Source organism: Gracilinanus agilis, chromosome 2 (genome assembly GCF_016433145.1).
Source record: "Gracilinanus agilis isolate LMUSP501 chromosome 2, AgileGrace, whole genome shotgun sequence".
NCBI classification, from domain to species: Eukaryota; Metazoa; Chordata; class Mammalia; order Didelphimorphia; family Didelphidae; genus Gracilinanus; species Gracilinanus agilis.
In genome coordinates, this window is record NC_058131.1 from 623,618,302 (window position 1) to 623,641,164 (window position 22,863).

Sequence of the window (22,863 nt, forward strand, 5' to 3'; positions counted from 1 at the left end):
TAAATGTTTAATGTTAACAGCTATGATAATAATTCTGATAGCCATTATTTATTTAGCATATTAAAGTTTACGAAGTACTTGCATATATTATCCATTGATTATGTTGAATAGAAAGACAATTAAGCTTCAGAAAGTTTACTGCTCCTGTCAGAATGACTAGATAATATGTAGTCAAAATTTTTAAAACTACACTAAAATATAGATAGTGAAAAAGAATATAATTGTGATATATCTATTGTATGTTCTATTGCCAAAGACTTTAAAATTGCACTATAAATATATCAAATTTTTGTATATAAAAGATCTAATTTTATTAAAAACTTACCAACCAGTTCTAAAAATCTAATTTGCAACTATTATTTCCCCTCTTCTCCCAAATGATTCAAGGGGATCCTAAATGTTTTCAAGATTGCAGCCCATTCTCTTCTGTGGCTAGCATCAGTAATTATCTTCAGAGGTAGCTTCTGAGGATCTCAGAAGGAAAGTGAGAACCAGAAGGGATAAAATGGTTTAAGTAATAGATCCTATTTTCTACCTCTTTGCCCTTGTTTGCCTATCCTTCTGAGTAAGTCAAGAATAGGAAACAGGAACCCAGTTGCTGAATTAATCACTAGATTGTTCCAAAGACATTTAATGTAAAACTTGCAATAGCAATAGAAAGTTTTCTATTTTGTCCTGGAAAGATTTTTAGCAAGGTAAAACAGAAGACACTTTTATGTTTTGTACTACTTCTTGAATAAGTACTTTTTGGAGAAAAGTCATTACATAAATTTAGTGAAAAAGTAATCTCACCATGAAGTAGCTGCGTAGTCTTGGATAAATCACTTAATGGTTCTGGGTCAGTTTTCTTTTTTTTATATATATTATATATTAAGGCATTGAATTAAAGGGTACTTCTATCTCCCAAATTCTGTGATTTTATTTATTTTAATTAATTAGCTAATTAATTAAAACTTTTGCCTTCTTTCTTAGAATCAATACTGTATATTGATTCTAAGGCAGAAGAGTTGTAAGGGCTAGGCAGTGGGGATCAAGTGACTTGCCCAGAGGTCACACAGCTGGGAAGTCTCTGAGGTCATATTTGAACCCAGGACCTCCCATCCCTGGGCCTGGCTCTGAATCCACTGAACCACCCGCTTTTATTAAAGCCTTCAAATAATTTTTTCTTCCTCCTTCCTCATTAGCTTGAACAGATGGACCTGGAAGTCCGAGAGATCCCTCCACAAAGTAGAGGAATGTATACCAGCAGAATGAGGAGCTACAAGCAAGAAATGGGAAAACTTGAAACAGATTTTGTGAGTCAAATTCTACTCATAGTCATATTTGTAGGACTTTGTCCTGAATTTCTCACCTCTTATAACCAGTTCTAAATGGATAGAACTTCATTGTTTATTCAAAATTTTGCTTAGGGAATCGAATGTAGTTTTTGGCTAACAATAGAATTTCAAACATGATAGATCAATAAGTAATTCAAACTTCTGTCCAACTGTTCCATTATTCCCAAATAAGTTACTGAGCATTGTAAAGTACTGAATTCTTAAAAGAATTTATAATTAATAGTCTCTGACCTTAAAGACTTCAGTTTGCCCTCTTCCCTCTGATAAGCTTCCTTCATGTGATATATACTTATTTGGAAGAGAATGAAAATTCTCCTGTTAATTATATTTTTAAAATCCCTTGTTATATTTCTTTAGTTATTAAGTGACATTGACCTTTATGATTCTGATTTTAATTCTTTAAATTTAAGCAACAGTAAAAAGGTAGTATTATTGGATTATTCATTGTCCTCTGTATATTCCCCCTGCCTTTCCTGAATATGTGCATATTTTTGTGTCTTTATGTGTTTTATTTCCTTTGTGCCCTCCCCTTTGGCCTATTGAATTTCAACTTTTTTTTTTAAAGCCTGACATGGTGTCTTTTCAAGAAGGCTCCTTTAGTCTGAAATGTGTGTATATCCCCAAAACCTCATATAGAATCTTGTTTCACAGCTCCCTAATGAGGATATTGTGCATTACTTTTGTATTATAACTATTGGTGGGATAGATATCATTTTTTGAGGGCAGGGGCCTATCTATCCTAATGCCTAGCACAGTGTTCTGTTCATTCAAGACACTAAATAAGTTTGTTGCAGGGATAATGTTATGAGCACAGCCTATTGAGAAGACATTGGGAAGAAAAAAACAACCTTCGAATAAGTGTCATGCCACAGAACATATTAAAATACAAATAATCCTAATAAGGGTTGGGCAGCTCTGCAAAGGAGATAGGATATATCCTTAAGCCATAAGACAAAGAGGTTCCAGGGATATCATAACACTAATGACCTCTTCCTTTCCAACCCAAAGTACAGGTTTCCTACTTGAGCATATAACAATATGTGCCGGACACTTTTTCCTTAAGTCGTCCGTAGGTAACTCATTCATTTTGACTAGTTCATCAACAAGCATTTATTAAATAATTCTAATGTTCCTGACTGCTGAGTGTTAGGAAGGAAAAAAAAAAGGTAAAATACAGTCCCTTCCCTCCCTCAGTGAGCTCATGTTCTGATGGAGGAGACAACATGCAAGAACTACACACCAGATATATACTGAATAAATGGGAAGTAATCTCAGAGGGAAGACACTAGCAAGGTTTAAAAGGAAGAAGGACTGATAAAGGCATCTTAAGAAGATGAAATGTGAACTGAGTCTTGAAGGAGGTCAAAAGGCAGAAGTGAGAATGGAGAATATTCCATGCCTGCAAGAGTTTATCCAAAGGTGTGGAGCCTGGAGGTGGATTATAACCAGTGAGGAGCTGGTAAGGAAGCCATTGTTGCTAGGTCATAGAATATGTGGAGAGGAATAAAATGTAGGAAGATTGGAAAAGGTAGGGAGGGGCCAGATTCTGTGGGGCTTTAAAAGTGAAACAAATTTTATATTTGATCCTGGAGGTAAAAGGGGAAGCCACAAGAGTTTGAAACCTTGTAGTTATCTTCCATTTTTCACTTTTCTTTATTATTCCCTCCACCCCTGCCCTGGCCCCCATTTAATTATTTGCAAGGGTTACCGATGTGACTCTATCTTGTAGCTCTTCCCATTGATTTTCTTATTTCTAATCCTTTGGCTTTCACATTAAATCAGGCTTTCAGCACCTTTCATCCTCACTAATGTACTAGACTTATAATTGGACTCCCTCATTCTTTTCTCTTCATTTTCCAGTCTAGCCTCTATACAGCTACAAAACTGATATTCCTAAATCAGAGTTATGATCATGCCCTTATCCTAATATCTCTAGGATAAGATATAGACTCCTCTAGGGATCAGTTAAAACCCTCAATCTATTCTCAGTTGATCCTTGTAGGTTGATTTCATATTTTTCCAAACCCAATCCCTCTATACTCAATGCTCCACTCCCCACCCCAACCCCATTAATCAACAAGCATTTGTTAAGCATATATTATGTGCTAGGCATTTCTGTTCTTGGTAAATGACTTCTCCTTGTCTACCTTTTTGCCTTTGTACAGGCTGCCCTCTTTTCTTACCTCTGACTTTTGGAATTTCTCTCTTCCCTTGGGATTCACTCCTTATAAGAAGCCTACCCTAATTTCCACCCCTCCACTAGCTGCTAATGCTCTCCCACCTCATTTTGCATTTACATTGTATGTATTTTGTGTTTACTTTTGTGAGTATGTGTTATTTTTCCTTTGTCCTTAAAGGGTGAGGCTTTTTGGGGTTTGTCTTTATTGGCCTCTAGCATAGTAATTTGTTAATAATAGATGCTTAATAAGTGATTGTTGAAATGTATTGGAATGCTGGAGCATTGATAAAAATTTTGAGTACTAAACAAAATGTCAGAAAGTGTCCATTTAAGCAGCCAGGTGGCTCTGTATATAGAAAGCCAGGTCTAGAGTCAGGGAGGACTTGGGTTCAAATTTGATTTCAGACATTTCCTAACTGTGATCCTGAGCAAGTCATTTAAACCCAATTATACCACTCTTCTGCTTCAGAATCATACATAGTAATGATTCTAAGACAGAAGATAAGGATTTTTAAAAAGTGCCCCTGCCCCTGTTAATTGCAAAATCAGATTTTTTTTCAGCCTTATTGTAGTTTTTTATATTTATGCCAAATAAAGAGACAAAGAAAGACAGTTTACTTTGTTGGATTTAAAAATCAGTCTGGCAGTCTACTGAACTATTTCTGGCCTGGGCAAGCTACCCCCAGCCCCCAAGGTTTCCCAGCACAGTCTTCCTTATCTCCCCCTATCATAAACCTAAAACTGAAGCTATCTTATCTGATGAATATTAACTTTCTTGAGGAATGTTTGTCTATGTTTGCCTGCTTTACAATATTTGCCTATTTAATGTATGTTTGCCAAATGCTTCCAGACCCCTGACCCTGAACCCCCCACCCCCAGATGCTTCCTGACCACCTGTCCCTGACACTACCTTGATAATTATGTATGTACCAACCCCCTTCCCCAAACATTTCTATATAAACTCTTGGCTGAGAATTCCAAGGGGTCGTTCAGGCATGCCTCTCTGCCTAGGGACCCTAGCTATTATTGCTAGTAAAGAATGAGCCTCTTCTTGCATATTGCATTGTCAGTGTGATTCTTCCTCCGGCCATGAACCTGGGTTAGGTATTAAAATTTGGGTACAACAACTTTCTTTCCCGTAGTTCACCAGAGCCATATTAATAATTAACCATCAATAAAATCTGATCCTCAGCATCCTACAACTTTTAAGGCTCTGGTTTTAAAAATAAGGCAAATATCGTATAAAATGTAATTTATGGAGAGCTTTAGGTATCTCTGGTAACATTCTGTAAATATCTTTGATTGAATTAACTTAAATTTGCATTAGTAGGGAGAGAGACACCATTGAAACTTCCATATTATAAATTTCAGATTTGTCACTTGGGCCCACTGAGCTTCTGAGCTTTTAAGTACTAATGTGACTAGATAGAAATGGTAGTAGTAGTAGTTGACATAGAGGTAGTTGTAGTTGTAGCTGTGTGTAAGGGAAAGCAATTATAGATTTTTGTAGTATAGTGAAATTTTCATAATGAAAAGATTATGAAATTATGAAAAAAATAATGTTAACATCATTTAGTTCAGCCCTCTTATCAATGTGAAGGAAAATAGACCCAGAAGTCTTTGTAGTTGGAAAAAGTTAAATAACTTGATCTAAGTCTCTTTTCCCTCAATATATTTCTTAATCCACTAGGTTTCAGCCATTGGCTAGTGCTTCTTTAGGAGAACAGAAAGGTTTTTGTGATTTAAGGAGAAGTGAGATGGTGAAACTGTTTAGCTATACAATATCATAGAACTATTAGCTATTTGGGTGATTGGCATATTTGGTATTAGTTTTTTTTGTTTAATAATTGCTTTTCATTTTCTCATCTGTTCAGATCTGATGAGCAAATCCTTATTTGATAAATACCTCTATCTGAAAATGTTGACTTAAAGAGAAAATTATGAGAGCTGGCAGTTTATAGACAGAACACTGAGAATTTTAATTAAACTCTCTGCCTTACCTTGAATGAACAGAGTAATTGGACAGATTGTTTTAAAAGTTGTTATTATTATAATTTAGTTCAATAAGCATTGTATAACCTCTTTTAGGCACCATATTAGTACTAGGCTTTCAAAGACAAAAATGAAACATTCTTTGCTCTTGAGTGGCTTGCCTTCTTTTGAGAGCAAGTGGGATTGAGACATATATAAATAAGCAAATACAAATCTAAACCAAAGTTATTTTCCAGAATTGGTACTAGAAAATGGGGATAGGGGTGTTAGTATAGGGTTTGTATTGAAGGTATCACTTTAGCTGAATGTTACACTTAGTGGTTGTTTTCCTCGTGAGTCAAAATGTAGCTAATAAAAATGAGGCATTTTTTTTTAAACCTTTACCTTCCGTCTTGGCAGAAGAGTGGTAAGGGCTAGAAAATGGGGGCTAAGTGACTTGCCCAGGGTCACACAGCTGGGAAGTGTCTGAGGTCAGATTTGAACCTAGGACCTCTGGTGTCTAGGCTTGGTTCTCAATCCACTGAGCTACCCAGCTGCCCCCAAAATGAGGCATTTATTAATCAAATAAGTAGTTTGAGTCTCCACTGTAGTCATTCATCTTTTTTCCAAAAGATGAACATTACTGTCTATTTCTAAAAAACAGCTAAAGATTTTACAAGCCCCTCTGACCAAGTAGAGTCTCAGTAAGCAAGAAGAAAGAAGATGGAGAAAGTGAAGTTACTAGGTACTATCTTTCCTCATTAAAAATGATAGAAATGTAGTTTTGTATTGAATGAAATGGTCTTTAGCACTGTGGCCATGGCACCATCTTGTGGCTAATGATATAGTTGCATTATTTCTTTTTTCTTCTCTAACAGCTGTAAGTGGAAATTCCTTTTTAAAAAGCAGTGGTTTTGGGTAGTGGATTAGATCATGCTGAATGTTAGAAATAGAGAGGGTTTTTTTTTTTTTAACCTTGAGTCTATAGTTCACTTCTATCCCAGTTCGGTGGTGACTAAATGCTATCATTTTCCTGTTTAGCAAGCAGTCTATGTGATCTGATTGTTAGGCCAGCTCCTAGTGGATAGCTGTCTACATCAGAGAATGGCACTTCTATTGACAGTCTCAGCAGTGAGGCTGAGTAGTCCTGGAAACCCAACTCTCTTCAGACTATTAGAGTTGGTCCCTTAGGTCAGGGTTCAGGGGATGTTGGGGAACAGCTTGAAGCTTTCACTGCCACTGCCTGTGCTCTCTCTTTAGGTAGGTGAATAGACAACTTAAGTATCAGACTTCAGGAGAAGCGAGGCCTGACATTCTGGTACCTTTCACAAGCCTGAGGGAGTATAAAGAAGAACAAATATGAAAGCTGAGTCCTCTGGTTTTTTACTTAAATTGAAAGGACAAGAGTTTGAACATTTGTTTACATGCTTTATTATCTAATATTTTTCCTATGTTTGAGTGTGATTTAGATCTCTTGGCAGAGAGATTCTCAGTCACAAGTCTAATGTACTCATCCCAAGACTGTCACCACAAATTCTCTATCAGTGTAGTACTCCCACCATGGTTCCACCCAATAGCCACTCTAAAAATGGAATTTGAAGCCAAACTAGAAAAAGTGTCTCCCTGAAAGCAGTTCCTCAGTTTGTTCAACCCCACACTCTTATTGGTCTCTTATGGTTCTTTATTTGTATTGGATAGCTTACTTATCCTGTTAACTCCTATCTGCTAGGTGATTCTGAAAAGTATATTTTCAGGAGTAAGAGATTTCTGCAACAATAACCATCTAAACATTTTATTTGTAACATTTTATGTAGTGTTTCCTTTGGAAAGCCTTAAGGATACTGAAATGTGTTTGATGCCCATTTCCTAATAGCTGGTCTAAGACTAGGAACATATTTCCCATAAATTCTTGATAAGCAATTCTCAATTGTCAGATGGAAGTCATCATCTTTATTTGCTTGGGTGGACTGGACCTTGACATTTGCCTCTAGTTTCCCAGACTAAACTGAAGTGCTTCATTTGAGGGGAAGTTTTGCCTGGTTAAAGTTATTAGGAAATCAGTGTGCATTTGGCATGCTTTGGCTAGATTCTCATTCCAGGCTTCACCTCAGGTACCGGGGCTGCTCACAGAGCTCCCATTAACTTCAAAGGCCAACATTCAGAAGGAATCTTCTGGGTGGTGAGGAAACCGAAAATCTATCCACCAAGCTGTAGTAAATGCCTTCAGGGTGCTGAGCTGTGTTTATTTCTGTCACTCTGGTCTCTTGATCCAGGATTCTGTAAAGGTGCTGTACTCCTGACCCCTTTCCCTCCCATGTATACTTGAACATAACAGGAATTTGTGTTAAATATTTCATTGTTGGCCCCATGTGCTGCACTGGAGCTTGGCCTTAATAGATTTTCTTTACTTTGGAAGCTATGCCTTTTTTTTGCCAGTTCAACTATTTTTATAATAGTTGCTTTGAGTTTCCAACTACTTACCTTTTACATAACTGTGGGATCTGTTAAAATAACTTATATGTCATCCTTGTTCAGTGGATAGAGTTGAAGCAGAATATTTATATTTAAATATAAGCAATTATAAATACACTTGTATACATGTAGCTATAAATAGCCTACTTCAACTCCATCAACTGAATAAGAATGACGTAGAAATTATTTTATAGATATTGCTATAGGGAGTATATATGCATGCATGCATACATATATGTATATGCAAACAAAAATAAATATAGGTATATATGAATATATATACCAATATGATTATATATTATATATTATATATATACTAATGTCAGTAAAAATGTCCACATCTGAATATTCATCAGAGGAAGCAGGGATATAGTTGAAAGACCCTGAAGAACTAGATTTTTAAGTCTCATTTTATTAGAATCTGATCTTAGGCAAAATTTCTCCCTCTCTAGCCATAGTTTCTTCATTTGTACTATCTGCCTCACAGGGTTATTTTGAAGATTCAGTGAGATAAAAATAAAGTGCATATATTAAGCGATAAACTAAATAGATGCTTTTATCATGTTTATTTACTATCCCAGGTATTCTAGAAACCTTAGTGCATTTTTAAGCTACTAAATCTTCTAATACTTACAACTACACTAAGAATTGTGAGACACACTGTGTAGTAAATAGATAGAATAATAGTCAGTTAATAAGCATTCATTAAGCCCTTACTATATATATGCTCTAATTTCCTCCCTCCCTTCCTTCCTTCCTCCCTTTATTCCCTTTCTTCTCTTCCTTCCTTCCTTCCTTCCTTCCTTCCTTCCTTCCTTCCTTCCTTCCTTCCTTCCTTCCTTCCTCCCTTCCTCCCTTCTTCCCTTCTTCCCTTCTTCCTTTCTTCCCTTCCTTCCTCTCTTCTTTCCTTCCTTCCTACCTTCCTCTTCTCTCTTAGAATTAATAATAAGAGCCTGTTCCCAAGGCAGAAGAGCATTAATGGCTAGGCAACAAGGGTTAAGTGTCTTGCCTAGGGTCACATAGTCTGGAACTATCTGAAGCCAAATTTGAACCTAGGGCCTCCTGTCTCTAGGTCCAACTCTTTCATCTATTTGAGCCACCTAAATACCCCTATGCTTTAATATCTTAAAACTGGACTAAGACTTATAAAACCCCATGTATCTAGTTCTAGATATTGTTAAAATCTGATAGGACCTGTCATTGTCACTTTGGGGTTTTATTAGCTTCCTTTTCTGCCCTCACTAGAATTTGAGTTCTGAAATAGAACTTAGGAGAATATTTTTCACAAGACAGAAAGTAGTGGCTGGGTTGATGTTGTGGCATTTCTAACTCTCCTAAGCTCTTTTAGTAGGAGAGGAAGTTAGAAATGATACTGATATGCCAAAGAAGATCAGTTTTTTGTCCTGAAGATGGTCAACCCTGACACTTCCACTTCTCAAAATAAGTCAGCGATTTGATGACCTTTTTCCTTTGGCTTTTTCCCCAGCTACTCTCCTCTTAACCTGGGAAGAAGTTGAGGGCATAAAGGCAAAGATAGGAAGAGATGAGGTTTTAAGAGAATATTTATTGACCTGTTACAGATTTGAGTCCAGTGATGGTCACTAGATGGCAGTGTTTGTTAGCATAGCACCTTTTTTTTTTTTTCCTTTTTCTTTTCTTTTCTCTCTCCCCCTCTTTTTTTAAAAACTTGGGTAGTAACTGAAATTACTGCCTCATGAATAAAATATTTCTAGTGGGATTTGCATTTCTATATTGGCTGAAGATACTATGTTGAATGTTTTATTAACTAGCCCAGTGCAACTGTCAGCCTATTAAAGAGATCCAATGGACCCTGTTTAGATAAATAAACTAAATAAATCCAATTCGTCAAATTGTGTTCCTTGGCTGTTTATTTTCCATTCTTTTGATGTACAGTTTATTTTAAGTTAAAGCCTCATTGGTTTAAAAATTAATGGGAAAATGTTATTTGGTGTTTGGAACATGAAGAGACTAATTGCCATAGTCAAAAATAGCCTTGTTTTTAAGGTTAAGTTGTTTGCTCACAAATGGTGAACTTTTTGCTGGTTATTTATAAACTCTTCTTTAGTTGAAAATAGAGTGGGATATTCTAGAAAAATGAATCCCTTCACTGGATTGGTTATATTTCTGTTTAATTTTACTAATAGTAGTAGTGAGGAGTAGTGGTGGTAATGAGAACATGTGTGTTTATGTATATATAGATAGATAATATACAGTGCTTAAATTCATAAAGCAGTTGGCATATATTATCTCATTTGAATCTTATAACCCTGTGAGGTTAAAGATACTATTATTCCTGTCTTACAGATGAGGAAAGTTGTGGGAGGCCAATAAGAGAAACAGAGTCTCAAATAGATAAAAATCTTAGACTCCTCTTTTGACTCTTTTTCTGATCCACACCTTTTCTTATCAGAAAACTTTAAGTTCTTAGCAAACCAGCAGTCAAGAGGTTAACATTCTCACCTTTGGTCAGAAAAAGCACCTGCTTAAAAGCAGTCTTAAAGCCAAGGCCAAAAATTCAGGGACCTCCCAACCCAGCAAATATTCCCAGACTTAACTAACTGATAATGAGATAGCTACAATCCAATCTTGTACTTTATCTTCACCTTGAAGCTTCTGAAGCTTCTCTGTATTGTCTAAGTTGAAACTGTAATTCTGCACAGCTGTGAAACTCTGTTCTTCTGGGTGAAAGGGATTTTGAATTTTCATATATAATAAACTTGTGACTCAATGGCACTTCGGAGAAGCAGCTATGAGCTAACAGAAAGATTGTCTCCCATGTCCCATTTCTTTATCAACTAAGCCTTCCTTATCAGATTATCTGGAGATGATAAATAGATTTTGACAGAAAGTTATATTGACACATAGCTAGCAAGTGTTAGAGATGGGATTTGAACTTGGTCTTCTAACTGTTCCTCACACAAGACACTGCCAAGAATATTCCTCTTACTGCTTTCCTTCAAATCTTAGCTAAAGTCACACCATTTACAAGAAAACTTTTCTGGTCCCTCTTTTTGCTTGTAGTTTTCCTCTGAGATTATCTCCTATTGAAGCTGTATATGTCTTGTATGTACATAGTTGTTTGCCTGTTGTCTCCCCCCATTAGAATGTGATCTTCTTGAAGACAGAAACTGGTTTTGCCCTTCTTGGTATCCACAAAACTTAGCACAATGCCTGGCACTCAGCAAACCCTTAATAAATGTTTATGGAGTTGGCTTGACTTGATACTAAGAATAACACATTATTAAGTATTCCATTCTGTGACTTCTGTTTTATTGGCATTAGTACTTAAATAGTTCAAAAGATCCATGGTTTCATCAGTATTGGGTATTTTTTTTCTGGGCCAAATATTTATTATCATGCAAAACACACTTCCATATTGGTCATTCTTTTAAGAGTACACTCATACAAAACCAAGACCCCAAAATGTGAAAGACAGTATGCTTTGATCCACGTTCATCCTATACCAACAGTTCTTTCTCTGGAGGTAGATAGCATTTCTCATCATAAGTCCTTTAACATTGTTTGGGTTATATCTTTTAACAATGTAGATGGCCGTTTCTCAACTCTCTGGTTCTGATGGCTTCAGCAGGCAGTTCTATTAATTTAGGTCCAAAAAGGTCTTTTGCCTAATGATCTATTTTCTGATGATTAATGACCCTGGTCTTAGCTAGGCTAGATGTCAAAGGATAATGTTTGTGGCCTGGCTGGCAGTAGAAGTCTTATTTGCTTGGTGTAGGACCTATTAGAGCTTGTGCTCTTTGACACCCTTCAAGAACCCAAGGTCAACTCCATATAATATTGAGTAAAGCTGTCACTTATAAGAAAAGTAATTTACATATACATACATTTGAACCTTGCTTGTTTCCTATGTGAAATAGTATCCATTGGGAACAAAATCATTTAGTTGACCAAAAAATGATATCTTCTTTAATCTAAGTCAATAATTTGCTCACAAAATGTTGAAATATAAAGGTAAAATGTCATTACTAAGGCATATAGCATGGGTAATACTTCCATACTTCATGGATCTAAGATTTTATCTGTGATTCCACCACAAGTAGATATTGCTCCTCATAATAGGCTAGGTTGCTCAAGTTTCAGAGGCTGAAAAGTTTTATCTCCTGTTAGCCAGATTTCTAGTGTTGTATTTCTCCAAACTTAACTAGGCTTGACTATGGACAACAGACACTGCCAACTGTCACCTGTTTATACTCAAGCTTTTCCAATTTAGTAGGATTTTCCAGAGCTTTCACTGCCTTGGCATAATCTTCAAGATCCCAAGATCAACTCCACACCATCATGAAAGGCTTTTGTGGCGATATTCTCTGACATTTTTAGAGAACCTAGAGGGTGCTTAGCTCAGTACAGAATTAGTGAATTTCACTATCTATACAAGGAGTAGGTGTAAATTCCGTGTCTGGCAGTAATCATGTAAAACAAAACAATATATTTTTTAACTCTTTGAAATCCCATAGGATCTCTTTGTGTCTGGCATACCCCTTTTGTTGGAAGCCATATTTAGCAGTGTGATTAGTAGAAGTAGAAATGAACCTGGACTCATCACTCCCCATTCTTTTTAGTCACCTTTTTCAAGTTATTTTTTTAAATGACTATTTTATTCTTATTAATCAGGAACCACACAAAACATTAAACAAAATTTAAAACAAATGAGGGACTTATTTATTAGCTTGTGTCTTTTAAGGAGAATTCAGCAGGTTCAGATGGTGGTTAATCATACTTACAAAAGGTATAGTTAATTTTATAAAGCTTGTGTCACTGTAGCTCAGGATTTCTGCTTCATTTTAGCTCTCCAGACCTTCCTACATGAGAAATCAGACTGGGAACAGGAAAGGTTTAGTAAAGAAGGATTTTCCCTTTCTGTTGATCTTTAGAAACCAATATGTATAATTTCATTTATTCCTCAGCATTTATATTGTTTAACTTTCTATTCTTTTGCTATCAGAAATGGGAAAAAAGTAGCCTTTAAAAATACTCACATAGCACCAAACATTTTACTCAAATTGCTTTTTTGATTTTCTTTTCAAGAAGTCCATCAGGTCATGGTTTAAAAGCCCTTACTTTGAATGACCCTGTAATGCATAAGTGTTTTGATGTTATAGATTGTCAGGAAGCAAGTGACTATAAAACAAATTCATTTTATAAATTCTTGAGGCTCTAAAGCCTTTGTAGTGGGAAAGTAGGTTATATTCCATTAGAGCAAATTTTAAGATGGCATCCAAATTTTATTATCCTGAAATTTTCTTGTACAAGTTCATCAGAAGAGTCTTGGAAAAATGTTCATATTTAGTCATGGCCAAAGTTGACCTGGAATTGGATTAAGGGTGTGAAGGGAGAACCTCAGATTTTCTCTCTTTTTTTTTTTAAGAATATATTTTGTGATGTTGGCATCTTGAAATGACTACACAGCACTATAATGACTTTTCTTTAAAACCTTTCTATAGTTTAAAATAGTAATTCTCATTGTTATGTCTAAACATCTTAAACTGTCTGTTTTTTGACATTTGTTGTGGCACATTACCTAAATAAGGTAATAGATGTACAAATGCTTGAGAACTATTAAGAAACATACAAGGGGATAACTAGCTGCTCAGGGGATGGAGAGCCAGGCCTAGAGATGGGAGATCCTGAGTTCAAATTTGGCCTCAAACACTTCATAGCTGTATGATCTTGGGCAAGTTACTTAACCTACATTGCCTAGCTCTTATTGCTCTTCTTCCTTGGAACCCATACACAGTATTGATTCTAAGATGAAAGGTAAGGGTTAAAAAAAAAAAAAAAAAGGAAGTACACAGTTTGGTTAGCAAGACAGATCGAAATACCTAGTAATGCATCCAAGGAACTAGAATATGAAATGTCAAAATCCATTTCTTTTTTTTTTTTTTTAAACCCTTACCTTCTGTCTTAGAGCCAATACTGCATATTGGTTCTAAGGCAGAAAAGTGGTAAGGGCTAGGCAATGGGGGTTAAGTGACTTGCCCAGGGTCACTTAGCTAGGAAGAGTCTGAGGCTAGATTTAAACCTAGAACCTCCCATCTCTAAGCCTGGCTCTCAATCCACTGAGCCACCCAGTTGCCCCCTCAAAATCCATTCTTAATTCTAACCTACTCTTGGGTTATTTTACTTTCTATTGAATTTTGTTTTGTTAATGCATTATTTTTTTGTTCTCCTCACACACTGAGCCCACCTCTTTTCTAATCTTAGCTGGACAATCTGAGTGTTGTACTGGTACTTATGAAAATGTAAAAAAAAAAAAAAAAAAACCAAAAACTTAGAAAAAGGCCTTTAGGATTCTGGGTGGATCTTCTGTGGGGAAACTGTGGGAGAACAAGAACAGACACTGCATAGTGTGAGAAGGCATTGATTGATTGATTGTGATGCACACTTCCATGAAATATTGACTTATTCTGTTTTATAAGAGAGCTCTTCTGTGACTCATTTCCAAGGTAACAGCAAAGTCACAGATAATTTACAATGATTACAAAGTATTTTACCCCTTCCCAGGTCAAAGAAATATTATGTGTAGTCAATTAAAATAAGCTGGAAACATATCTTCTTGGGCTTCTTGGAGATGTTATGTTTCTTTGTGTTTTAGTAGCAAATAAATTGTGAAATGGTTTAGAAAGGTGTGCTGGTAAAGAAAGGCATTCTCTTTGGAGAAATGCAACATGTTTGCTGATTAACTTACTATACTTTAGAGTCAAAGTCATATTGAAATAGATCTCTCAAATGTCCATCTTTTGGGGCTTTCTAGGTTTGGAAGTTTTGGATGGATGAGGTTTGGAAGGATGAAATGAAAATTCGTTTCTTCTAGATATACTAATATACGTGGAACTGTTCTGGTGTGTAATCTTTGCCCAGACTCTCCCTTCCCTATCCTCAAGTTTCCCTTATCCTAAAATATAGGATCCTTTGAGAATTAGTTGGAATAGTTGGTGGTAACAAAGATTTTATCTGACTTTTTTCCTTTTCTCTACATTTCTACTCATAAGAACAGGGAGATATTAAAAGCTATTATATCCAACAAACCTATATGTATCTCCAGAAAATATACTCTTTCTCTAAAGTTAGTATGTAATATATAAAATTAATTGATCACTCGGCAAAGATAGTTCAAAACTCACCCATTATACTTGCTTTTTATTACCCAATATTAAATAAATAAGTAGGAGCCTTAATGCCTAAATCAGAGATAGTCTCTTAAGTAATGTGGCATGAATCTTTGAATTAACTCTTAATCATACATGTATTTATGCTTACCTATTAAATCAATCATCACTCCTCTTGAAAGTGATACCAGAAGTAAAATGAAGGAAATTAGAATTTTCTTCTACTTATTAAGAATAAATTACCACCACCGCCACCACTACCAACCCCACCACCACCCCTACATGGGTTAGTAAGCGAGTGGTCATTTCCAAAGCTTGGGGAAAGTTAGTCCATGCTGTAGTACCTAATAGTTATGCTTAGTGCCCTCAAGTAATTAATCATGTTATTTTTTCAAATCTGTAATTAAAATTTTTCTTAAACTATCTTAGATTAAAAATATTACTTCTGAAAAGCAGAAGCACACATATACTCTAAACATAAGGATATACTAAATAACTGGAATTAGTATGGCCAAAATTAAAACAATTTCAGTCAAACCATCACTGATAAAATAAATACCCACCAACTTCAAATGAATTTCTACTTCAAAAACAAACAAAAAAAGAAGGTGTTTGACTGTTGATGTGGAATAACATTTGGAAGAAAAGAAGAATGAAACAGGTGGTGAGATTCTTTTTCCTTCAATGAAATGAGCATTACTTTGGGAGGTTTGGTGCAGTTTAGATACTGGAAATTGACATTTTTTAATCAGTGGAAGTATTGACTTCCATATGGTTTAGAATAACTTTTTTTTCCTTCAAATCATCATACCCATTAAAAAAAAGTCAAAGTGTGAGAAATGCTGACAAAATCCAATATAATACCTGGCATTTATCTATATGGCTGCTATCATAAGTCAAAGTCTTTTAAATATTAATTTGCTGATGATCTAAATTGAGTTACTGATAAATACCCTTTGATGGTTTTTTAATAGAGATACACTCTGATATGAATAATAATTTTTTTTATACAGGTGGGCTACTGACACTTTTGGTTTGCCAATTGTATCAGAATCAGAACTAGAAATTTGAAAACAAAAACCAAACTAACTGGGTTATACTTTTGGTCTCTTAAACCTGAGCCAGTGGACCTTCTTAATGTGAATTTTCCATTTCCCATTGTTCAGTTTTTGGCTGCCTTAAAAGCAGACACTCCAATTCACTTAATGAAAGTTAATAAAAGTTGTCTCTGGGTTCAACTGGAGGCTTAATTTTTTCTCCCTCTCTCTAAGAGTATTACAAAGCTGTTAGTAACTGCTTGCTTTTTCTTGCACACAAATTGTCCAGAAATCTCCAGTAATCTCTAATCAGAAAGGAAAAAGCACTGGATGTGATAGATAAATAGGATTCTGTTATGGTCAACATCTTCATTGATCTCAACAGAAATTGCTCTTTGCCTCCCTTGTGTCGGTACTTTCTCTTGGCAGTAAGCCTAGTGAATTTGGAGCAGAAAGAGAGAAAATCCACTTGGTTCCAAATGATGATAGCTGTGCATTAGTGGGGGGGGGGGGCGAATCTTACAACTCGATAGTAGAATTACTAGAGGATTTATTTTTTTAAGAAAGTGGGGACAGGGATATAGAATTGAAGTTTCCTTTGTGACCAAATTGAACAATTTCTAACTTGATGTAACTTAAGTCTTATGTCAATTTGTTGGCAATATACTAAAAATCTACTGAAATCATGAATTACCTTTTTAATTATTTGTCTAAAGATATCAAAAAAGATACCGGAAAAAGAATGCTGTGGTATGTGTTAAACACTGCCATTTTAAAAATGTGTCACATCCAAAGTAAGATAATTGTGTCTTCTAGAATTTCTTTATATACTTCGTTGATATTTTTTGATTCATTAATATTTTGTCCTATTTACTCCAAGATTAGATATTTTTATTCATTTAAAAACATTTTCATCACAAACTCTCAAAATCCCAAGAAAACAGAAAAGTATTATTTGGGCATATAGAGTTAAGTAATTTTTTGCCAGTGAGTAAACAAGGGAGAGAGGCTGAGCATTTATCAAAGCCTACTATGTGCCAGACACTACTAAGCACTTTGCAAATATTATCTCATTTGATTAGAGACAAAGATAATGCATTTACCTTTCCAGTCTTTTTATAGCTTATACTCCCTTCCCCATCTATCACCCCTGTCTCCCCATTCAAAAATATTCTAAAGTATTATAACATTGGCCTTCTTGTTCCCAGAATAAAACTCCCATCTCCCAGATCCAAGAATTTTTACTGATTGTCCCTCATACTTAAAATGCTTTCTTTCCTCATCTCTTTTTTCCTGGCTTTCCTAACATTCTAGCTAAAATACCACCTTTTATATAGGAATCCTTTCCCAAGCTCCTTTAATTCAAGAGCCTTCCCTCTGTTGATTATTTTTAATTTATCCTGTTTATATAGCATGTTTGTACAAAGGTTTTTGCATGTTTTCTCCCCCTTTAGACTGTGATCTCTTAAAAGCAGGGCCTGGCATTTACTTTCCTTTGTAACTTCTGTGCTTAGCACAATTCCTAACACATAGTATTTACTTAATAAATGTTTATTGGCTGAGAAGGTGTCCTCTCTTCCTCCTTGTAATCAGAGACTGGGTATTGACAAATGGTGCCCAGTATTGTTATGGTTAAGTAGGGGCCACAGATAGATGGGTGAAATAAGCATATATTAAGCACCTACCATATGCCAAGTACTATGCCAGATAATTTACAAATATCTCATTTGATCCTTACACCAATCCTATGAAACTACTTGAAAAAACTGAGGCAGATAGAGGTTGTAGATAGTAAATATCTGAGACTGAATTTGAATTCAAATGTTCCTGACTTGAAGCACTGTATTCTATCCGTCATGCCACCTAGCCACCACAGATACCAGTGTAGCTAAAATGGTCATTGAAAATGTTCCTTATCCTGTAACTTTCTTCTATATAATTTTCTTGTGGTACCATCTCAATGTAGTAGAGGTGACCTTGGATTTTTGAAGGCCAACTCAATGCTGGAAAGGCTTCAAGTAAGTTATGAATTACATGAAAGAAAATTATAAAGCCAAATATATTTTAAAAATAATCCTCTTATACCAGAGGTTTATTTTTTTATTCAAAAGAGAATTTTTTTCTGTTGCTATAATTGGTAATATGAATACTCTTAATAAATGGCTACATTTCTTAGAGCTGTAATATAAATCCATTTTTTTCAAACCTGGGTAAATTTTAAGATGCCTCTTAGAAGCCATTATTTTCAATTTTTGAAAGTTCAGATATTCTTTTTGTGATACATGTTTTGAAATGCTTTGTTTCCTAGAATCCATCCTTTTCAAAACTTGCTTCTAAATCATGAACCACAAACCATTCTGGCTTTGCTACTATTAAACCATATCATGAAGGTCCCTTGAAGCATAGGCAAAGGAAGTATTGGGGGAAAGGGGACATAAAGCTAGAGTAAAAGAGAGAAACAAAAAAGGAATAGGTAAAGGTAGGGGGGATATGCATATGCTGACACAATCATGCCTCATTTGCCTACTGTTAATTTATCTAAGCAATTTTTAGGAAATATCTTTGTGTCTTTGTGGTATTTGTTGTTTTGTAGTATCAATAGTACTAAGAATATATATATATATAATATTTTATAGTGTTTATATATATTATGTATATAAACTCTTACCTTCTGTCTTAGAATTGATACTAAGTATCAAATAAAGACTAGGCAATTGAAGCTAAGTGACTTGCCCAGGGTCATATAGCTAGGAAGTGTCTAATGCCATATTTAAACCCAAGACCTCCTGTCCCCAAGCCTGTTTCTCTATCTACTGAACCACCTAGCTACCCCAGAAAATATTTTAAAAAAATAACATGGAATTCAATCATTTTCAGTTGTGTCCTACTCTTTGTGACCTCATTTGGGGTTTTCTTGGCAAAGATATTAATGTGGCTTGCCATTTCCCTCTCCAACTCATTTTATAAATGGGGAAACTGAGGCAAACATGGCTAGGTCATGTGCCCTAGATAACATAGCTAATAAGTGTCTGAGGCCAAATTTGAACTCAGGAACATGAGTCCTTCTGATTTCAGGCCTGGTACTCTATCTCCTATACCAGTGATGGCAAACCTTTTAGGAATGGAATGCCAGCCCCTCCCCAGACCTTGTGCCTGCCCCTCTCCCAACCTAGTGCCACACCAGGCCTCCGTCAGAGACCCAGTGTCACCCCCTTCAACTCCTCCCCCCTCCCTTATCCCAGATAGAGGAAGGAGGAAATGCTCCCATTGGGCTGCTGGGCAGAGGGGCGTGTGAAGTGAGGAATGTCCTTAGGTGCATGGATAGGGGAAGGGGAACAGCTTCACTTTGAGTCCCTCTGGCTTTCTAGTAATGAAATCTGGTGGGTGGGCAGCAGTAAGTGTGCCCACAGGGAGAGCTCTGCATGCCTTTTTGGGTACCTGTGCCATAGATTCACCATCATGATCCTACACCACCTAGTTGCCTCTATGGCATGGTGCTGACGTTTAATTTGAATTTGTATAAAGAATTTCCTCAAGGTCTTTTAATATAAAACTATAAAAATGTATTCACCTATAGTGGGTACTGCTATGTGTAGGTTGACAGGTAGATGTGTATCTCAAAACTGTGAGCATGATTTTATTTCTGTAAAAATACTGCCAAATTAGGGGTCTTTTTTCTTTGCCTAATTCAGTAAGCATTTTAGTTGTCGGGGTATTGGATATGTTGTCTTTTTACCTTACAGGTAAGATACTTGAAGAAATCACCTGTTTATTCTTTGGCATATTGAAAAGCTATGGTATTCAGGTAGAGATAGTGGAATTTTGATCTTTGATGACTTTTTTTAAAAGGGTAGGTGGCCCGTTGGATAGAGTTCTGGGCCTAGATCAGGAACACTCATCTTCCTGAGTTCAAATCTGATCTCACAAAATTATTAGTTGTATGACCTTTAGCAAATCATTTAACCTTGTTTGGCTCAGTTTCCCCATTTGTAAAATGAATTAGAGAAGGAAATGGCAAACTACTTCAGTATCTTTGCCAAAAAAAACAAAAAACAAAAAAACAACCCTAAGTGCAGTCTTGGAAAGTTGGACACACAACTGAAACAGTTGAAGAACAATGAGTTATTTAAGACTATAGACAACTGGTCTTCAAAACATGAATAGTAAATTAAATAAAGACCATAAAAGAGAATGATGAGTATTTTTAAAATATGCAAATCATTTTCCATAGGGTAGTTGGTACTATAGTAGTAAACTTTGAGAAAGAAAGCTGAGACCTCATGGAGGTCTCTAACCTTATTTGTGTTTTCAGGTATGCATGTTGGAGAATGTTTAAAAAGAAATTCTTTGGGATTTCCTAACTTTATAATTACTATACTATTTGTAATTAAAATAGCTACCTAACTATAAGAAGATATTCATATAAGTCAGCCATAGTGAAACAGAGTTGTCATTCACTGAGTTATTTGATATATTTACATGAACAAAAATTCCTTGATGTGGTTAAAAATCAAATTTAACATTCATTTCAAACTAGATGTAAACCAAGAGTGTAAGTTTTTTTTTTTTTTTTTAACCAGGTAGGAACTCAATAAAGTTCCTGTTTTGCATCAAAGCCTCCAAATATCAGAACTTTGAGTTTAGAGTTAACAAAATTGCCTACTACAGATATATCATCTATGTAGCCAGGTAGTAATAATGGAATGGAATGAATGCAGAACTTTGGGGTTAAGTGACTTCGATTCAAGACTCAAACACATCTGGGTAGCTGGGTAGTATGGTGGGCACATTTGTAAAATGGCAATAATAAAACTTCTACTACCTTCCTACTTGGGGCAGATATTGGCATAGTGGAGAGAGTGCTAGGCCTCATCTTCCTGACAAATATGGCTTCAGACACTTATCAGCTGGATGACCCTGAGCAAGTCACTTAACCTTGTTTGCCTCAATTTCTTCATTTTTAAAAATGAACCAGAGAAGGAAATGGCAAACCATTCCAGTATCTTTGTCAAGAAAAGTCCAAATGGTATAAGAGTTGGATGGAATTAAAAAATGACTGAACAACAAACTTTCTGCTTGTTTGTGTTGTGACAAAAATGCTTTGTAAAACTTTAAGCAATATAGAAATATCTTCCTAATGCACTAGCTTAAGATCTCCTTCTTTTTAAAGTATTTTCCAACTGATATCACTTACAATTATTTTTCTTTGAGTTTCCTTTTTATGTTCTACATTTTATACTTTCCTACTTGTCTATATATTAGGTTTAAGAATGGTCCTTTAATTGGTGCACATATTTATGTCTTGATAACATACTTAGATCATAAACTCTTCTGAAGTGCTCAGTATTTGCTTACTGATTTAGTTTCCCTTAAGGCTTTTTCCCTTAGTCTGTCTGCTAAGTCTGCTTTCCTACTTTTAAAGCCTATACCTATTACAGTTTGAATCATGAAACCATCAGTTCAAAGTTTGAATGCTGCCTTGCTTAAAGGGAGCATTATTATGGTAAGAATAGTTAGTCAACAGTGTGCTCATGAGAAGTATGTTCTAATTTAAAAGTTGTGTCTATTGTGAATTGTACTTTGAGTTCAAAAGAGAATTTCTGTTGAACTTTAGTGAAATGATGATGTGTGCATTTGAATATGTATTCACTCTAACCTTACTACTTTTACATTTCTTAGACCTGAAAATTAAGATCTTTTAGGAGTGAGATTCTGAAATGCACCATTGGGTACATCCTTTCAGAAATAGCCATGTAAAGGGAAACATGACATATTCATTGGCAGGGATGAGCCGATAAACACAATTTGATGTAGAATGCCAGCAAGTATTTCAATAACTTTTTGACATTTTCCTGTAGTCCTTATTTACCTTATCAATAGTTGTAGTGACATATGATTGTCAACTTTTTATATTAAAACCAAACTAATAAATTAAACATGTTGTGTTTACACCTGATGAAAGCTGACGTTTCCGAAGGGTGTTAAAATATACTGACAGGTCCTGTTCATAAGCTCCTTTGGTATAAATATGTAGATGACATCTTTAGATATTGTTTGTATGTAGGCTGATAGGCAGGAAGCGTTGACAATGTAACAAATGCAAATGTCAACCCCACAATTTAACCTTTCTGTGTAGGAAAAGATGTTAGTTTTAAGTTACATGTATCTTTTAACTTTATTTCAAAGTTTTTTTTTCTCCCTGAGCCTGTTATCATTGCTGTTTCATGTGCCACTGAAAGAAACTGCTGCAATAAGAAAGATTTGCACTTAAGAGCCTTTCTCTGTAGTGATCTGACTTAAATGACTCCAGCTGCATGTAGATTGCTTCCTAATTCTTTTTATTTTCCATTTTCTTTTTGTATCTATTGAATCAGTCTGTAGCATATCCCTTTTGTTTACACAAACTATGTGGGGCTTCTAAGGACACCCAAGGGCACAGTTACAAGATTTCCCCTATGTTTTGTGTCAGAGTCATTCCTGTAATAATATACTGTAGTTACATTTGTGCCAGAATGAAACAGCACAAAATGTCAGGCAACTCATTTTTATGGGTGATGTGATGACTCTTCAGATGAGGCTCATAATCTTAAGTCTGCTCTTCTAATTCTTTGCATGAGTATGGGCAGACTTTGTCATTTGCTTATTTAGAAACCAAAGAGAAACCTTTAACTTATCTAATATTTCCCAAGATCTTTAATCGTAAGAAGACCACCCAATAT

The 22,863-nt window shown here is 35.5% G+C and overlaps 1 protein-coding gene across 3 annotated transcripts in view; it reads left to right on the top strand.

Moving 5' to 3' along the window:
• Window positions 1–22,863, top strand: part of VTI1A (vesicle transport through interaction with t-SNAREs 1A) — a 437,247-nt gene that overhangs the window by 19,415 nt on the left and 394,969 nt on the right. For all 3 annotated transcript variants that reach the window (XM_044665578.1, XM_044665577.1, XM_044665576.1), the window contains exon 3: window positions 1,185–1,295. In XM_044665578.1, coding sequence (XP_044521513.1) covers window positions 1,185–1,295 — 111 coding nt within the window. The remainder of the gene's footprint in view (window positions 1–1,184; window positions 1,296–22,863) is intronic.